General features: G+C 53.0%; 1 protein-coding gene across 2 annotated transcripts in view; it reads left to right on the plus strand.

Annotated features, from left to right (window-relative positions):
- PIWIL1 (piwi like RNA-mediated gene silencing 1) overlaps positions 1-19,208 on the plus strand; it is a 1,168,338-nt gene that overhangs the window by 1,138,934 nt on the left and 10,196 nt on the right. For both annotated transcript variants that reach the window (XM_085633654.1, XM_085633653.1), the window contains exon 20: positions 5,876-6,023. In XM_085633654.1, coding sequence (XP_085489780.1) covers positions 5,876-6,023 — 148 coding nt within the window. The remainder of the gene's footprint in view (positions 1-5,875; positions 6,024-19,208) is intronic.

Raw genomic sequence — 19,208 nt, forward strand, 5'->3', positions numbered from 1 at the left:
AGAAAGCAGACCCTACTCTCCTACAGTCAGTTATTCTTTTTTCCGCGCCAGTAAGCGCCGATCCGGAAAGAGCTTACCCCTAGTCATTTTTTGACTAACTTTTTGACTCTTTTTGGTCTATCGACTCGACTCTGGTGCCGGTAGGATGCCTGGTTTTAAGGCCTGTGACGCCTGTCATCGCCTGATGTCGGTGACTGATCACAATCGCCGGTGCCTTTAATGCCTGGGGGCCGACCACGACGCGGAGTCGTGCCCCGACTGTCAGGCCTTGACATTGAAAGCTAGGTGGGAGCGGTCCCGTAAGCTTCTCCAGCTTCGGCACCGCGCCGCTCCCGGTCCAGGAGGAGGTCCAAGGACCGATCGCGGAGCCATAGCCATCGTCATCGCTCGTCGGGGTCTTCTGGTAAGTCGAAGCACTCCAAGAAGTCCAAGAGACGACATCGCTCTTCGGACTCCCCTCGCCAGTCGCGCGACTCGGCCAAGGGTCAGAGTGGTCCCACCCCCGCGCCTCCGTCAGAGCCGCGTCTGTCCCCATACCCTCCTTTCCCTGGGACTGACGCGGCTCCGGCGGAGGTCAGTGCCTTCCTCTCGGCCATGAGGGACCTGGCTCCGCTGTCGACGCCTGCCGGCGCGTTTTCGGGACCCGCGGGCTCGACTGGGCGACCTCGCGTGCCGGCATCCCCGGCACCGTCGACGGCTCCGGCCCGGCGCTGCAGGTCCCCGAGGGATCCAGACCTGGATCTCGGTCGGCGCCGGTCGACCACACGACGCCTCCTCCGCCGGCGCCGACACCGGTTCCGCCTCCGACGTCGTTCCCCAGTTTAGCCCCGGTCCGGGCCAGACGCCGGCGCAGATTGGTGAACGATTCATCTACTGCCCGGCTCTGATCGTTCCTCCTGTTTATCGGGAATCGGATGACGAGGGCGACTGGGAGGGTTATGATGACCCTATGGCCGCTCAGGCCCAACTTTATCAGGACTGGGCAGAGGAATTGGGGGATGCCAGCTGTCTGGATACCTCCCCGGACGCTGGTTTCATCTCTCCTCCGACTGTGGCCTCGGAGGAGGGTGCAGCTTTCTCAGTGGTGCTGCGCAAGTCGGCCGAAGCCGTAGGGCTGGAGTTGCCTGCTGTGGCCGTGAGGACTAACGTCCTCACTGAGGTCCTTCAACCGACAGCAAGCTCCACTGAGCCTCTACTGCAGTTTAATGAGGCCCTCATTGACGTTCTGCAGGGCACTTGGTCCAAGCCCTCCACAGTCCCTCCTGTGGACCGGAATGTTGCTTGGTGCCACCGCCCTGCTCCGGGCGACCCCAGTTTCCTCTCCCAACGCCCCACCCCTGAGCGTCTGGTTATCCAGGCCTCAACCTCCCAATCCTCCTTCCCGTCCGCTCCTCCGGATCGGGAATCCAAGAGGTTGGAGCAGTTTGGCAAGAAACTGTTCTCGTCCCTGAGTTTGGGACTGCGGTCTTTAAATACCGCTTGCCTGTTGGACCGTTATTCCCACTCTCTGTGGGATACGGTGTAGGACGTGCTGCCCTTGTGTCCGGTGGAGGCCCGGACGCGACTCACTCAAGCTCTTGCTGACGGTCGAGATGCAGCACGGCATGCCATACGGTGTGGACTTGACACCACGGACTCGCTGGTTCGGGCGATTACCACCACTGTGGCGCTTCGGCGTCACGCCTGGCTGAGGTCCACGTCATTTTCAGGGAATGTCCAGAGTTCCCTCATGGACATGCCCTTTGATGGCACTCGCCTTTTTGGTGAGAAGGCGGACAGTGCGCTGGCTCGGTTCAAGTACTCCCGGGCCACGGCCAAGTCCTTGGGTCTTTCAGCCCCGCGGCCGCAAACTTCCGCCTTTCGTGGCCAAGGAAGGGGCGCCTCCTCACGTCCGCCTAGCCACCGGCCGCAGAACCAACCTGCACGCGGACGTGGATTCCGCCGAGGCGGTACTGGAGGTCAACGTGCCGGTCAGTCCACATCCACCCCGGCAGCATCCGCCTCAAAACCCTCCTAGTCTGAGCTTTCAGGCCCATTCAACGCCAGTGGGCGGCAGAGTTCGCCATCACCTGCTCCACTGGCGCTCCATCACGTCGGACAGGTGGGTGCTGCAAATCGTCTGAAGGGGCTACTCCCTCCCCTTCGAGACGACCCCTCCAGCCATGCCACCGCTGAACCATCGAATGTCGGGGGATCATTTGCATCTTCTACGAGAGGAAGTTTCGGCCCTCTTGGCCAAAGAGGCCGTCGAGCGCGTTCCTGGTCCAGCAGTAGGTTGTGGTTGTTGTTCCCACTAATTTCTGGTTCCCAAAAAGGGCAAATGGGGCCTACGCCCGATCTTGGACCTCAGGAGCGTCAACGCCTTCCTCCGGAAGGACCGGTTCAAAATGCTCACTTTAGCTCAGGTTCTGGCTGCCCTAGACCCTGGAGACTGGATGGTAGCGTTGGACTTGCAGGACGCTTATTTTCACATCCCCGTCCTGCCGGCCCACCGGCGTTACCTGCGGTTCACGGTGGGTCAGGAGCACTTTCAGTTCACCGTGCTCCCCTTCGGCCTCACCAGTGCCCCTCGGGTGTTCACGAAAGTGATGGCGGTGGTCGCAGCTCATCTGCGCAGATCGGGGGTTCCAGTCTTCCCCTATCTCGACGACTGGCTGTTAAAGGCAGGCTCGCCCCAGCAAGTCGTCTCCCACCTCCAGACTACGGCCGACCTCCTGCACTCGCTGGGGTTCTCCATCAATGTGCCGAAGTCGCACCTGAGTCCCTCCCAGAAGCTCCTTTTCATCAGAGCGGTTCTCGATTCGGCGCAGTTCCGGGTCTATCCGCCGGAACAGCGGGTCTGGGACATTCAGGCCCTGATTTCCATCTTCCGGCCTTTGTCCTGGATTTCGGTCAGGTTGGTTCTGGGGCTGATGGCCTCCTGCATCCTGTTGGTACCTCACGCCAGGTGGCGGATGCGGGCTCTGCAGTGGGACGTGAAGTTTCAGTGGGCCCAGCATCGCGGCAACCTGTCCGACCATGTCCTGATCTCGGAGGGCACTGCGAACCAGCTGCAGTGGTGGTTCACGAATCGCGATTGGGTCAGTGGCAGATCCCTCTCCCTACCCCAACCAGAGCATGTCGTAGTGACGGATGCGTCCCTCCTGGGATGGGGGGGCCATATGGGAGAGGCGGAGATCAGAGGACTCTGGTCTCCGGCGGAGACTCGGCTCCATATCAACCTATTGGAGCTGAGGGCGATCCGACTTGCACTGAAAGCCTTCCTTTGCTCTGTCCGGGGAAGTGTCGTGCAGGTGTTCACGGACAACAACACCGTCATCTGGTATTGCAACAAACAGGGCGGGGGGGGGGGGGGTCGTGGAACCTTTGTCAGGAGGCTCTGCGCCTCTGGACCTGGCTGGAACATCAGGGCATCACCCTGGTGGTTCAACATCTGGCGGGCTCTCTGAACGCCAGAGCGGACGAACTCAGCCGCCGGTGCATGATGGACCACGAATGGCGTCTGAACTCGGACGTGGCGCAAGGTCTCTTTCTGCAGTGGGGAGAGCCTTGGTTAGATCTATTCGCCACCGAAGAGAACGCGCAATGTCAGCAGTTCTGCGCGTTGGAATTTCCAAGGCGGCACTCGCTCGGAGACGCTTTTCGTCGCGAGTGGAGTTGCGGTCTGTTGTACGCCTTTCCGCCTATACCACTTCTGCCCAGAGTGCTGAAGATGAGGCTCAACCGGGCCCAAGTCATTGTTGTGGTTCCGGACTGGTCTTGAAAAGTTTGGTATCCCGATCTACTCAGTATGACCATCAATCCCTCTGATCCGACTGCCTCTTCGGAAGAATTTTCTGTTGCAGCAGCAGGGGATGGTCCTGAACCTGTCCAGTCTCCACCTCCTTGCGTGGACATTGAGCGGCGGCAATTGATTCCTTTTGACTTGCCTCCTGAAGTTTGTAATGTCTTTGTGGCGGCCAGGTGGCCCTCCACTAAGTTGGTATACGCCTGCAGGTGGAACAAATTTGTGGCATGGTGCACAGCAAAGGGTGTGGATTCCCTTTCGGTCCCTCTTTCAGAAGTCCTTTGTTCCTTCTTTCTTTGGCCCAGCAGGGCTCTGCTCTGGGCACCATCAAGGGCTAACTTTCTGCTATTTCGGCCTTTCTCAGGCTCCCTGATCAGCCACCTCTTTTCAAGTCCACTGTTGTAAATAGATTCATCAAAGGCATTACTCACCTTTTCCCTCCTATTCTTTTGTGATGCTACAGTGGGAATTGAATCTGGTTCTTACATACTTGATGTGCGCTCCCTTTGAGCCTCTTCACAACTATCCTCTACGTCTCTTAACTCTAAAGACAGCTTTCCTTGGTTGCTATCACCTCCGCTAGGCGATTGAGTGAGCTCCAGGCTCTTTCTTGTAAACCTCCTTATCTTTTTGTCCATCCGTACATGGTTGTGCTCAGAACCCGACCATCTTTTCTTCCAAAAGTTGTCACTGCTTTTCACATTGGGCAGACCATCACTTTGCCCACCTTCTTTCCGCCTTCTAGAGAGCAAGAGAGGCTGGACCGAAAAGGTGTGCTTTCCTTTTACCTGAATCACACACAACAGTTCCGGGTGGATGACAAGCTCTTTGTTGGCTTCGTTTGCGCCAAGAAAGGTCGGGCCGTACATAAGCAGACTATATCGCGATGGGTCGCCTTGTGTATTACAGGCTGTTACTCTTTGGCTAAAAAGGGAGCCTCCGTTGGGGCTACGCGCCCATTCCACCAGGGCAACGGCAGCGACTACTGCTTTGGGACGTGGAGTTCCTCTGAATGACATTTGTCAGGCAGCTACGTGGGCTTTGTTGCTGCCGCAGCGTCATCTCGGCGACCATGACGGACGCGGAGCCGCACAACACCACCTTCCGACGTGCAGGGGTACTGCTGAAGAAAACTTTGGGGATCCAGTATGACACCTGGGGGTAATTCTAAGGTAAGGAATCTGTCACTGCTAATGTTTCTTACAGATGTATCATTACCGAAGGTAAGTAACTTGTTCTTTACTGCTCCTCAGCCCAAATGGGTCCAGAGAGGCGCATGGCCCCGGGAACCTCATACCCAGATGCCACAAGGGGAGTGAGTTAGCTTACCAGAGCTCTAAGTATTACCTACTGGAAATCCTGGTAGGTTTTTCTTGAATGATTAGAAGGAGTTATTGCAGAGGATGGCAATGCAATATTCAATAGTGGCATACGAATGTATGACATTACAACGCAATAATTTAGATCGCGGTACGTTACATTGCGGTTATTACAACGCAAATCTTTACAACGACTTCGCTAGAGGCGCTGGACTTGAGAATTGTATGATTTCCGATTCCAACTCCAGTGTGTGTAACAGTAGGGAAGGTGTTGGAATGGTAAATCCTACTATTCCTTAGTGTAGAGCACCATCCAGCACAAGTCGTTGTAACGACTTGCGTTGTAATGACCGCGATGTAAATGTATCGTGGTGTAACAACCGCGTTGTAAAGGTCGTTCTCCGTGGCATACTGCTTTAAACCACATGTTTGCGAGCCTGAGTTATTAGTTCATTGCTTGCCATTACAGGCAAGCATTTTTAACTTTTCTAGTCCCTGAATCATTTTCATATGTTCTAGTCTGTGAAGCATGGTCATAGTTTTCTAAAATATATTGTAAATTTAGGCTATAATGGACCCCCAAAATCAGGTGGATGTCATAGTATTTGGTTATGGAAGTTTAAGATACATTAAACTGAAATCTACCTAAAATCGTAAGTAGAGTAAGTATTACAAGAAAGAGCAAGTATTAGCAAAAGTAATATGTGGTAGCATAATCAGTATTTTTAATTTACTCCGTAAATCAGAAAAATTATTTTATGTATTCTAGGTATGACTTTTTTATCGTCAGTCAATCTGTGAGAATTGGAACTGTTACTCCAACGCACTATAATGTAGTTTATGACAACAGTGCTTTGAAACCAGACCATATGCAACGTTTAACATACAAACTCTGTCACATATATTATAACTGGCAAGTAAGTATATTTATGCAATAAATTTGAACTGTATCTACTTTGCCTTGCTTAATGATTTATGTGTCCTTCTCCGAATAAAAGCATTTATAAAAATTTTTACAATAGGATATATGATTCTTGAATTTAGTTTGGTCATTTCTAGTTTGAGATTACATTCTTTCCTTGGTGCTTTACATAGGAACTCATAACTGTTGCAGGATCAGTTGGAAAACATTTTTAAAAGCCAGCTGTGTGATAAAAAAAATGGCTGAGCTACAGTGCTTCCATATACTTCTGAGTTACACAAGATCAACACCTACGATAATTTTTAGCTCACCTTTTGCTGTTCGACCTCAACCACTCATGCAAGCCACTTCAACACCCCTTACAATGAACAATCTGGTCAAAACTGCCCTGAGCTTTGCTGTCGCCATTTAGCTACACCTAAACTTGTTTCGGTTCAGCTTTAAGCCATGCCAATGAGCTGAGTTAGTCTGGCACATGAGGTAGGAGTATCCGAGATCATCTTCATTTAGCAGCAGTATTGTACTGGCTATTGGGGGTTCCATTTAGTTCAATATCATTTTTTAGAATACTTACTAGATTTTTGTGATAGCACTTGAAGAAAATGCATGGAACACACCCTTTCATTTCTGTCCAATCTGCAATGTCAAGTGCATCTAAGCCAGGCAGAACTCGCCACTCTAGTCAAGGTAAGAAGTTATACACCTAAGAAAACCCCTGCTCACCCCCTTAGTAGCTTGGCAGAGCAGTCAGGCTTATCCCAGAGGCATTGTGTAAAGTGTTTGAGCAACACGCTCACACAGCAGCGACAACTAGGCACGCCACAAAAGAGACTCCACGCAAGGTTGTATATTAAAATAGTCTTTGTATTAGCCATAAAAACACATTCGAACACAATCACATATTTATCACTGTGCCACTAGGCACTTGTCATGACTTCACAGGGATTACATAAATGACTTGGACAATCGGTCCATTGTCATAATCATCACAATTAGGGCGATTAGTAATTACTGGCAGGATTTTACTATGCATGAAACACTATGCAAACACATCATCCACAGTGCACCATAGTAACCACCTGTAGTGTGCACATATTAGAAAAAGCATTGGGTATAAACATCGTCAGCAATGCACTATAGCAGCCACTTGTACACTGCACATATCAGAAACTTCATGCAAACAGCAGGACTATCGCCACAGATATCCACATCAGCAGAATGCGGAATAGGCAATCACTGTCTCCCCCCTGCGTATGCTTCTGGGCTACCAGCCCGTCTACCACAGAGAATACGGAAATGTACTCAGGGCTCTGTCCTGGGCTCACCCAGCAATGCCCTATCTTAGAGTGAGGGCTCAGGCCAATGGTGCCTGCCGTGCCCCTAACCAGACAATGCAGTATTCTCACGAATTGCCCCAGAGGGCTGGGAGACCTCACTCAGTCCCCCGCAAAGGTGACTCTTGCAATGGCAGCTGCCCACTACCACACTGGGAAGCTGCTCTACTTGGCAAGTAGGGTGATGCCAGCTCGGCTCCTCACCTGGCCTCTTACCAGTCCTGCTGACGTAAACAGTCCGAGTGAGCCGGACTCTTACTGGACCCCGTGGGGTCAACCATCTGGGCTGTTGTAATCTTCACGGTTTGGCTCTGACGGCTGCTGGGAAGGTTATGGGCCTAGAGCTCTCAGTGGACTCCTACTGGCGGACTCCGGCCCGCCCGCCTCAGGCAGGGGTTCCTCTACTTCTTCCTTCTGGTGCAGGGCCTCCCTCGCGGAGGGAGAGGCCGTCACTTCTGCCTGGCTTCTGGCTCCTCTACCTTGAGGGCTGGTTGCCAGGCAACACCTTTGTGCTGGTCTTGCTGGGGAGTGGCCATGCTGCTCCTTCCATCCCCGGGCTTTGCACCCCGCGGCTAGGTCACCGCTCCCTTAAGGCTTCAAGGAGCGCGCCGCACTGAGGTGTCTCAAGCCCAGATCACCTTTCACCAATTCTAGTAAGATCAAATAAGGAGGGTGAAAGAACAGCACTCCCCAATGCTGCGGTTCCTCTAGCAGTGGGCCAGAGAACAGGGCACACTCAGGCCGGTACGCAGGGCCCCTTTGCAAAGGGCAGTCCCTCGAACCACCCAGCAGGCAGTAGCTGAGCCACAAAAACAGCAGTTCCTCCTGTCACACAGCAGTCGACGCTGTCTTCTTTCAGTTCTCCCAGTTCAACAGACATGGGATCACAGCCCCAGTACTGAGTCCAGACCAGTTCTGGGGGCACTTTGAAATTACATTTGCAAGTGCACAACACTCCCCATTTTTGATAGTCAAGGTAATGGAGAGCCTGAAGTGGAAAGATCAGCTAAGTAAAAGCATGCTACTATTTGAGCACAGAGCAAATACTTAATAGGTTGCACAGGCAAATAAGCTCTCGTACAGTCTCACCAGCCCTGGAAGCATATTGTGGAAAGGCGAAAGGGGCCGCTCTGTATGGAGCTGAGACTTGGGGTTGTACTGATGTCTCTCCACTTACTGTTGCGGAAAAAAGATGTCAGACGGTTGGTTTCTGTTCCCAGTAGCACACCACTAACCCCCTTCTTTTATCTAGGATTAAAAAGAATTGCAGATCTGGCTGCTCTTAGACCGCTTGTTTATTGGGTTCGATTATGGGTCAGCCCTGAGCTAAGGGAATTTAGAGACTGCCTCGCTGACCTGCTTTCTGTTAGAGGTGCCAAGTCAATACCCTGGGTCAAATTTGTTTTCTGATTGGTTAAGCAAGCTGGGTCTGATAGGCAAAGTTGATCTTAATATCTTGAAACCTAGCTACTGGATTTATATCCAAGATGGCAATACAAACTACTCGCTAATTGGCACATTGACAAATAGATTTCTAGATATTAAACCGCTCCAACTTTTTGAGGAATTTTTAGACTTTGTCTCTTCCCCCTTATCTAAAGCCTTTATATTCACTTTCAACTTGGCACTTTACCGCTGAGATCCTTTACCAATAAATGGCACAAGGACCCAGTTTCCAGTACTTGTCTGGCGTGAGGCTTGGAAAATAAGGATGAGATACACATTCTATTCTTTTGTCCTAGCTATCTAGGCCTGCCCCGGAAATGAATTATTCCCATATGTCGTAATCTGGAGATAACTAAACATTTAGTGGCTTTTAGAATTTTAAAGAGTGATACTACCCCTGAAATTGTTATTGCTACGAACACATTTTTACAGGCAGTCTGGCATAAACGTGGTAAACTACAGACTGAGATTCCCAGCAACTAGGTCACATTTTTTAACTACTATCAAATTTTAATGTCTACTTTATATAAAACAAAGATAAAATGTATCTGTTTTTATGTGTTTACTGCTTGATTTGCGCATAGCCTCATCGGACCTTTGCTCTTGTTTTGCACGTAAGTAATGATCATAGGAAAGGATCTTGGAATTCTACTACTACACTCCCCATTCACAGTGTAAGGCTTGGCTCCAGACATACCACAGAGGGGAAGAGCCTTCATTGTGGGAGGCAGACACAGCCCTATTCAGGTGCGGTTGCTCCTCCTTCCACCACTCCCAATGTAGACACGGCCCATTCAGCCTAGCACTGAGTCACCCAGGCAGGGCAGGAAACACGGTACTCATGTGAGGAATCTGGCTTTGTGATGGCTCACCCCCACTTTTGCCTCCATTTAGACTATTAGGCACTGGTGTAATGGCTCTGAAATGCTCTGAGCCCTGCTAATCAGGACTCCGTACATGTGCTCTAACCCTTATAAATGTTTGTTTTAATCCAGATTGTCATAACTTGACTTACTGGTAAGTCCCTAGTTTGTAGTATTGGGGATACCTAGGGCTTGTAATCTAAAGTGTCTCTTGTGGACTGCAGTCCCAGTTGTGTCACCACAAGTGTTATTAGACAAAAACACGAATTCCAGTCTGCCATTGCTAGCTGGCAGAGAAGTTTAAAACGGTTGACTCAGCTTTGCCATTTCAAGCTATTGAAAAGCCCAATCCTTCCTTTTTAATATTTCGAAGTCACCCCAAAGGCAGGCTTATTGAGCCCTGAATGTAGGGCACGCTATAGTAAAATATTGGACCTGTAGTTTCAAAAGGATCTGTGTGTAAAATCAGATTTAATGAGTAACTCCAAATTTGGTAGAGACTTTAAGCTGCAGATTCCTTTCTTTTGAATTCCCCAGGCGTCAGGCTGGATCTGGAAACGTTTGATCGAGCAATAGCCCTTGCGCACGCCGTCGGGTGGCTCAGTCCGGCTCCGAGTGATGGGGTCGTTAGCGTTGGTTACAACGTCACGGTCTCCTATAGAGGGTGCCCCCCAGGTGCGCGAACATAATTTATTTTCTTCCGCACAAGTTATATGTGCTGCTCGGAGCAGAGCTACCTCTCTGTTGCTTATTGACAGGCCTTTTTCGACTTTGCCGACTTGTGCAAAGATGTCTTAGAAAAAGGCAGGGTTTAAACAGTGTGGAGCCACTCACGTCGCCATGTCGATAACTGACTCCCACCTCATTCGTCTTTGGTGTCTCGAGCACAACCATGACTCAAAGTTGTGCTGGGATTGTCTGCCCATATCTTCGAAGGCCTTGCGGTAGTGGGCTATGAAGCTCCTTGCAGCCCAGTAGTCCATATCATCCAGCAAGACTCTGCGGAGGTTCGAGTCCTGATTGAAGAAGAGCAGGTCGCGGTGCCACTCCCGGAGCCCTGAGTCCTCTTAGTCCCACTAGAGGTCATAGGGACACTAGGGTAAGAGGCACAAGAAGAAGTCCAAGTGGGCTTCATCTTCGCCTGAACTGTCATCCGTAGACTTACAAAGTAAGGACCACCAACGTTCTAGGCACGGTTCCGCGGAGCTGGAGCCAGGATCGACTTCACCTCCCTCCCTTTCCGGGAGCCTGAGCACCCCAGCTCAAATTAAAGATTTTTACAAGGCCATGCTGCATATTTGAGCGGGCCTACCCCTCAGGTGTGCCCTCGGGCCCGCTGGGTCAGAAGGGGCCCCATCGGATTCTATGCCATAGGCTCCGGCCATTGCACCGGTGGGCCTTGAGGACCCGAACCCAGATTCGGGACAGTGCCGGTAGTGCCATTGCAACCTTCCTCGACATCGGACCTAAAGTCAGTGGCTTCAGGGTTGCCGGCGGCTCCAGCGCCATCCTTATTCCTGACGACACGGAGCTGGAACTGCATCACTCGCCGCAGATTCCGATGTCAATAGAACCCAGACGGTCTATTTTGTCGCCTGAAGATTTTGATGACATTTCGGGCACAGGAGACGATTGGGAGGGGTCTATGGGCCCTTTAGAACACCAGGAAGTTTCTACAGAGCAGAGGGACTGGTATGGGGAACTTGGGGGAGGCCAGTGAACTGAACACATCCACAGATACTGGCATGCTCTCTACACCAACTGTGGCTACGGAGGATGGGGCATGGGGGTGAAGAGTGCAGCTGAGGTCCTTGGACTGGAGTTGCCCTCTGTGCAGGTCAGGACTAATCTCCTGACCAAAGTGCTTCAGCCTCGGGCTGCCACCTCTGAACCCCTTTTGCCCTTCAATGAGGCACTTACTAATGTCCTCATAAGCAAATGGTCCAAGCCTAGCACAGGGGCTCCTGTGAATGGGACAATTGCACGCCACCATCTCCAGGCGACCCAAAGTTACTCAGCCAACATCCCACCCCTGAAAGCTTGGTGCTGCAGGCTTTTACCTCCCAGGACGCATTCCTTTCCACCCCTCCAGATAGGGAATCGAAGAGCCTGGAATCACTTGGGAAGATGTTTACTTCCTCCAGCCTGGCATTGCGGTCAGTGAATACTGCATGCTTATTGGGCCGTTTCTCCCACTCCCTTTGGGAGACGGTTGTGCAAGTGCTGCCACATGTCCCGGTCTTTTCTCTCTCAGGCAGTTATGGACGAGAGAGATGCAGCAAAATTCATCCTATGGTGTGGCCTTGAAACGACTGATTCGCTGGATAGAGCTATTTCATAGACGGTGGCCTTGCGGCGCCGCTCCTGGCTTAGAACTTCTGTTTCCTCGGGCGATGTCCAAGCAAACCTACTGGACATGCTGTTTGATGGATCCCGCCTTTTTGGGGCACAAGGCAGACTCTTCCCTAGAGCAGTTCAAGGACTCTCACGCTACGGCCAGGTCCTTGGACCTTTCTTCTACACCTCGTGGTCAGTCTAGCTTTCGCCCCTTTCGGGGCAACAGAAGGGGCTTCCAGCTGCGTCTGCCCTATGCCAGCCACCATCCTGTGCAGGCATCCCAAGTTGTGCGGGGACGTGTACGTGGTTCATTCAGACCGAGGAATGGAAGCCAGAAGTCGTTGGCCACCCTTTCAAAGTTCTGGGTGGACGACCAACTCTTTGTGGGGTATATGGGAGCTAAGACGGGTCAGGCAGTGCATAAATGGGTCATTTCTCACTGGATCATTCTCTGCATTAAGATCTGCTATGCTCTGGCTAAGAAGCTCCCTGAGAGATTAAGGCCCTGTTCCACCAAGGGGAAAGGCTGCTACTATGGCCTTGGCCAGGGTGTCCCAGTCCTAGACAACTGTCAGGCAGCTACAAGGGCATATTTGCGCACGTTTGCCACGCACTACTGCCTGGACAGTCAGGTCCGCAGAGACTGGCATTTTGCTTGTTCAGTCCTCACTACCGGGAAAATATGGCTTGGGTATCTAATTCAAAGGTAATGAATCTGCAGCTAGAATTCTCTATCAGATGAACAAGTTACTTCCCTTTGGTAATGCATTATCTGGTACAGACAATATCTAGCTGCAGATTCCTTAAAGGCCCACCCTGGGGGTCATAACCAACGCTTATGACATCATGCAAAGCTGAATGGAGCCACCTGGCGGTATTGCCTGATCGAAAGTTTTCAGATCCAGCCGGACGCCTGCGGAATTCAAATGTAAGGAAACTGCAGCTAGATATTGTCTCTACCTGATAATAAATACCTACGGTAAGTAACTTGTTCATTAATTTCGCTGGTAGAGAATGTAAAACTAAAGCAAGTTGCAACTTTGTAGCCTAAGATTTCCAGTGCACGGTTCAACACATAAGTTGGTCTTCAAAATACCCCTCTGGCCTCCTGTGGTGAAGTATAAACTACTCCCAGGAAAACCTACAAAGAATCTGCTGGGAAAATGGATGTCTTCTCCTCCTGGCAGGACAAGTTACACAGAGTTTGAGCCAAAAAAGCAACCTTTTATTTACGGGATTTATAACGCGCACAGCTACTCGATCGAGTGTCCTGGCACGAAGCCCCCTTTGAAGGGCAAATGGTAAGCAGTGTAGTACACAGAAAAGGGGGAGAAGGATAAAGCCCTACCTCATCCTCCTCAAACACAAACGAAAGCACAAAAGGTGAATATCTGAAAGAAACACGTTAGTTAGATTCCTTACCTTAGAATTTCCCCTGCGCGTCGGTAGGCGTCATCTGTGGCTCCGCGTCTGGCGTCGTGATCGCCGGGCTGACGTCGCCGGAGTACTTAGACGCCGCCTTCACGTGCTGACGTCAGTTCTGTTCTTCTTTTTTCCGCGCCAGCAAGCGCAGATCCGGGAAGAGCGTACCCTTAGTCATTTTTGACAAACTTTTTGGACATTTTGTCCATCTTTTTCGAGTCTACTTCGACAACTGGTGCCGGTAGGGATGCCCGGGTTCAAGCCGTGTGACGTCTGTCACCGACTGATGTCGGTTACCGACCCCCACCATCGGTGTCTCTATTGTCTTGGGGCCGACCACGATGACAAGTCGTGTCCCGTCTGCCGGGCCTTGACGTCGAAGGCTAGGCGGGAGCTGTCCCGCAAGCTCCTCGAGATCCGGCAGTCGGCTCCGCGCCGCTCGAGGAGGATGTCAAGGGACCGGTCGCGGAGCCGCAATTATCACCACTCGTCGGGATCCAAGTCCTCGCATTCAGGTAAGTCGAGGCACAGTAAGAAGTCGAAGAAGCGACATCGCTCTAATGACTCACCTCGCCGGTCGCGCGACACGGCCGAGGGTTCGGGTGGCACCACCTGCGCTGAGCCGCAGGAGTCGCATCCCCACACCCTCCAGTCTCTGGGCTTCATGAGACTCCGGGCGAGATTCGAGACTTCCTCGTGGCCATGAGGACTCTCTTCCCGCAGTCGAGGCCTGCCAGCGCGCCTCCGGGCCCCGCAGGTCGGACTGGGGGTCCTAGCGAGCCGGCGGCTTCGGCCCCGGCGCGTCGTCGACTTCAGTCCCTACGCCGCAGGCCCCCGTGGGATCCAGGCCTGCATCCCAGTCGACGCCAGTGGACCTCACGACTCCTCCGCTGACACCGACCCGAACCTCTCCCCCACCCCCAATGGTGTCGCTCCCGCCACCGTCCCTGGTTTCAGCACCGGTCCGGCGTCGGAGCGGCGCCGTCTCCAGCGTCGATGGGTGAGCCTTTCGCCTATGACCCGGCTCCGTCATGTCTGCCTGTTTACCAGGACACGGATGAAGGGGAGGACTGGGAGGGTTCTGAGGACCCTCTGGCACAGCAGTGCTAGTTAAGTCAGGACTGGGCAGACGAGCTGGGGGACGCCAGTGGTCTAGACACTTCGCCTGACACTGGTTTCATCTCTCCTCCTTCCGTGGCTACGGAGGAGGGTCCTACTTATGCTGTGCTGCTGCGCAGGGCGGCCCAGGCCTTGTGCCTGGAGATCCCTGCAGCGGCCGTGAGGACTAACCTTCTCACTGTGGTGCTTCAACTGCCAGTAAGCTCTTCTGAGCCTCTACTGCAGTTCAATGAGGCCCTCACCGACGTTCTAATGGGCACTTGGTCCAAGCCCTCCACAGTCTCCTGTGGATCGGAACGTGGCCTGGCGCCACTGCCCACCTCCTGGTGACCCCAGCTTTCTGTCCATACACCCCACCCCTGAGAGTCTGGTTATCCAGGCCTCCACGTCCCAAACCGTCTTCCCGTCCGCACCTCCAGGCCGGGAATCCAAAAGGATGGAACAGTTTGGCAAGAAACTGTTTTCCTCCCTCAGTCTTGGATTGCGGTCCATTAATACAGCGTGCCTTTTGGACTGTTACACCCACTCTCTGTGGGATACAGTGGCGGATGTGCTGCCCCAGTGTCCAGAGGAGGCCAGGACACGTCTCGCCCATGCTCTTGCTGAGGGGCGTGATGCAGCACGGTACTCCATTAGATGTGGACTTGACACCACAGACTCGCTGGGTAGAGCGATTGCAACGACGGTGGCGATTGGTCGTCACGCCTGGTTACGGTCCACAAACTTTTCAGGGGATGTCCAGAGCACTCTCATGGACATGCACTTTGATGGCCGTTGCCTTTTTGGAGATAAAGCAGATAGCGCGCTGGAGCGCTTTCTGGAGATAAAGCAGATAGCGCGCTGGAGCGCTTTCTGGACTCCAGGCCTACGGCCAAGTCCTTGGGCCTTTCAGCCCAGCGCCAGCAAACATCTGCTTATCGCTCCTTTCGTGGCCAAGGAAGGGGAGCCCCCGCACGTTCGTCCAGCCACAGGCCGCAGAACCAGACTCAACGCGTTCGCGGACGTGGATTCTGCCATGGCGGAGCAGGGGGACAGAGAGCCGGACAGTCCACATCCGCTCCCGCAGCCTCTGCCTCAAAGCATTTCTAGTCCGAGCTTTCAGTTCCATTCCACACCAGTGGGAGGCAGAGTTCGCCATCACCTGCTTCACTGACGTTCCATCACGTCGGACAGGTGGGTGTTGCAAATCGTCCGAAGGGGCTACTCCCTCCCCTTCGAGACGACCCCTCCAGCCATGCCACCGCAGTACCACCGCATGTCGGGGGATCACTTGCAACTTCTGCAGGAGGAAGTTACGGCCCTCTTGGCCAAGGGGGCTATCGAGCGCGTTCCTGGCCCAGAAGTAGGACGGGGTGGTTACTCCCACTACTTTCTGGTTCCCAAGAAGGGCAAAGGGGGCCTACGCCCTATCGTGGACCTCAGGGCCGTCAACGCCTTCCTCCAGAAGGAGAAGTTCAAGATGCTGAATTTAGCTCCGGTTCTAGCTGCCATAGACCCTGGAGACTGGATGGTAGCATTGGACTTGCAGGACGCTTATTTCCACATCCCCGTCCTGCCGGCCCACCGGCGTTTCCTGCGCTTCAAGGTAGGCCACGCGCACTTTCTTTACCGTGCTCCCCTTCGGCCTCGCCAGTGCCCCTCGGGTATTCACGAAAGTGATGGCGGTGGTCGCAGCTCATCTGCACAGGTTAGGGGTTCCAGTCTTCCCCTATCTCGACGACTGGTTGTTGAAGGCGGGCTCGCCCCAGGCAGTCGTCTCCCACCTCCAGACTACGGCTGACCTCCTGCATTCGATGGGGTTCTCCATCAATGTGCCGAAGTCACATCGGAATCCCTCCCAGAAGCTTCTCTTCATCGGAGCGGTTCTGCAGTTTTGGGTCTATCCTCCCGAACAGCGGGTTCGGGATATTCAGGCTCTGATTCCGATCTTTCAGCCTTTATCCCGAGTTTCGGTCAGGATGGCCCTTCGGCTGCTGGGTCTGATGGCCTCCTGCATCCTGCTGGTACATCACGCCAGGTGGCGGATGCGGGCTCTGCAGTGGGACCTGAAGTTCAGTGGGCTCAACTTCAGGGCAACCTGTCCGACCACGTCCTGATCTCGGAGGGCACTACAAGACAGTTGCAGTGGTGGCTCACGGACCGCGATTGGGTCAGTGGCAGATCCCTCTCCCTACCCCTACCGGAGCATGTCGTAGTGACGGATGCGTCCCTCCTGGGATGGGGTGGCCATATAGGAGAGGCGGAGATCAGAGGCCTCTGGTCTCCGGCGGAGTCTCGCCTCCACATCAACTTGTTAGAGCTGAGAGCGATCCGACTTGCACTGAAAGCCTTCCTTCCCTCTGTCCGGGGAAGTGTCGTGCAGGTGTTCACGGACAACACCACCGCCATGTGGTATTGCAACAAACAGGGCGGGGTGGGGTCGTGGACCCTTTGTCAGGAGGCTCTGCGCCTCTGGACATGGCTGGAACACCAGGGCATCACCCTGGTGGTTCAACATCTGGCGGGCTCTCTGAACGACAGAGCAGACGAACTCAGCCGCCGGTGCATAATGGATCACGAATGACGTCTAAACTCGGATGTGGCGCAAGGCCTCTTTCGACAGTGGGTAGAGCCTTGGTTAGATCTATTCGCCACCGAAGAGAACGCGCAATGTCTGCAGTTCTGCGCGTTGGAGTTTCCAAGGCGGCACTCGCTCGGGGACGCCTTTCGTCGCGAGTGGAGTTGCGGTCTGTTGTACGCCTTTCTGCCTATACCAGTTCTGCCCAGAGTTCTGAAGAAGATCAGGCGCGACCGGGCCCAAGTCATCTTGGTGTCTCTGGATTGGGCACGAAGATACTGGTATCCCAAGCTACTCAGTCTGTCAATCGATCCCCCGGTTCGACTGCCTCTTCAGGAGGACCTTGTGTCGCAGCAGCAGGGGCTGGTCCTCCACCCGAACCTGACCAGCCTCCACCTCCATGTGTGGAGATTGAACGGCGGCAGTTGATGCCATTTGACTTGCCTCCTGAAGTCTGTAATGTTATTCTGACAGCCAGGCATCACTCCACAAAATCGGTATACGCCTGCAGGTGGAACAAATTAGTGGCATGGTGCACAGCAAAGGCTGTGGACCCCTTTCCTCCCCTCTTTCTGAGGTTCTCCTCTTTATTCTTTCCATGGCCCAGCTGGGCTCTGCTCTGGGCACTCTTATAGGTTATCTTTCAGCTATCTCTGCTTTCTTATGGCTTCCTGATCAGCCTTCTCTTTTCAAATCCCCTGTTGTTTCTCGCTTCAAGGGCATTACTCGCATGTTTCCTCCTGTCCCTTTCGTAATGCCTCAGTGGGATTTAAACCTGGTATTGATTTATCTGATGTGCGCTCCCTTTGAGCCACTTCATAATTGTCCCCTTCGTCTTCTCACTCTTAGATTGGTTCCCATCACCTCTGCTAGAAGGGTGAGTGAGCTCCAGGCTCTCTCTTCTAAGCCTCCTTTTCTTTCTGTCCATCCGGACAAAGTTGTTCTCCGGACTCGTCCTTCCTTACTTCCTAAGGTGGTGACTGCCTTCCACATCGGGCAGTCTGTCACTTTGCCTACCTTCTTTCCGCCTCCGCATCCTTCGAAAGAGGAAGAGAGGCTCCACCGTCTGGAACCTAAACGGGCGCTGTCCTTTTATTTGGACCGCACCAAGCAGTTCCAGGTGGATGACCAGCTCTTTGTGGGCTACGTGGGCGCTAAGAAGGGGTGGGCGGTACACAATTGAACCATCTCTCTGTGGGTTGTATTGTGTATCAAAGCTTGTTATTCCTTGGCTAAAAGGGAACCTCCTGTAGGGCTGAGGGCCCTGGGTCGGGGAGTCCCCTTGCAGGACATCTGTCAGGCGGCAACGTGGGCCTCGCTGCACACGTTTGCCAAGCATTATTGCCTGGACAGCCAAGTCCAGAGAGACGGCTTCTTTGGCCGTTCTGTTCTCCAGGACTTTCGGGTGTGATCTTGGTTCGCAGACCCACCACCGGGGTTGGTATTGCCGGGGTATCTATTCTAAGGTGAGGAATCTAACTAACGTGTTTCTTTCAGATGAACAAGTTACTTACCTTCGGTAACGATATATCTGTAAGAAACATTAGTTAGTTAGATTCCTCACCGACCCACTCATCCTCCCCGTTCTGCGAACCGATATCTAGGGTTGAGGTTATCCCTTTCAGGGCCCTAGACTTTTTTGGCACCAGTGTCGGTCTCTTGCATGGCTCTGCGTTCCTGGCGCGGAAGGCTATGTACAAGAACTGACGTTAGCGCGCAAGGGCAGCGTCTAAGTACTCAGACGTCATCACGCCGCTGACGACGGATGCGGAGCCGCAGACGACGCCTAGCAACGCGCAAGGGTATTGCTGACGAAAAATCTTTCCGGATCCAGCCTGACGCCTGGGGATATTCTAAGGTGAGGAATATAACTAACTAATGTTTCTTACAGATATAGCGTTACCGGTGATAAGTAACTCTTCCATCTGAAAGAAACACGTTAGTTAGATTCCTCACCTTAGAATAGCGTCAGGCTCCGGTTATTCCTCCTGTTTATCAGGAATCGGATGACAGGGGCGACTGGGAGGGGTCTGAGGACCCTATGGCCAGACAGGCCGAATTTTCACAGGACTGGGCAGACTAACTGGGGGATGCCAGTGGTC

Source organism: Triturus cristatus, chromosome 11 (assembly GCF_964204655.1).
Source record: "Triturus cristatus chromosome 11, aTriCri1.1, whole genome shotgun sequence".
Taxonomy (NCBI): Eukaryota; Metazoa; Chordata; class Amphibia; order Caudata; family Salamandridae; genus Triturus; species Triturus cristatus.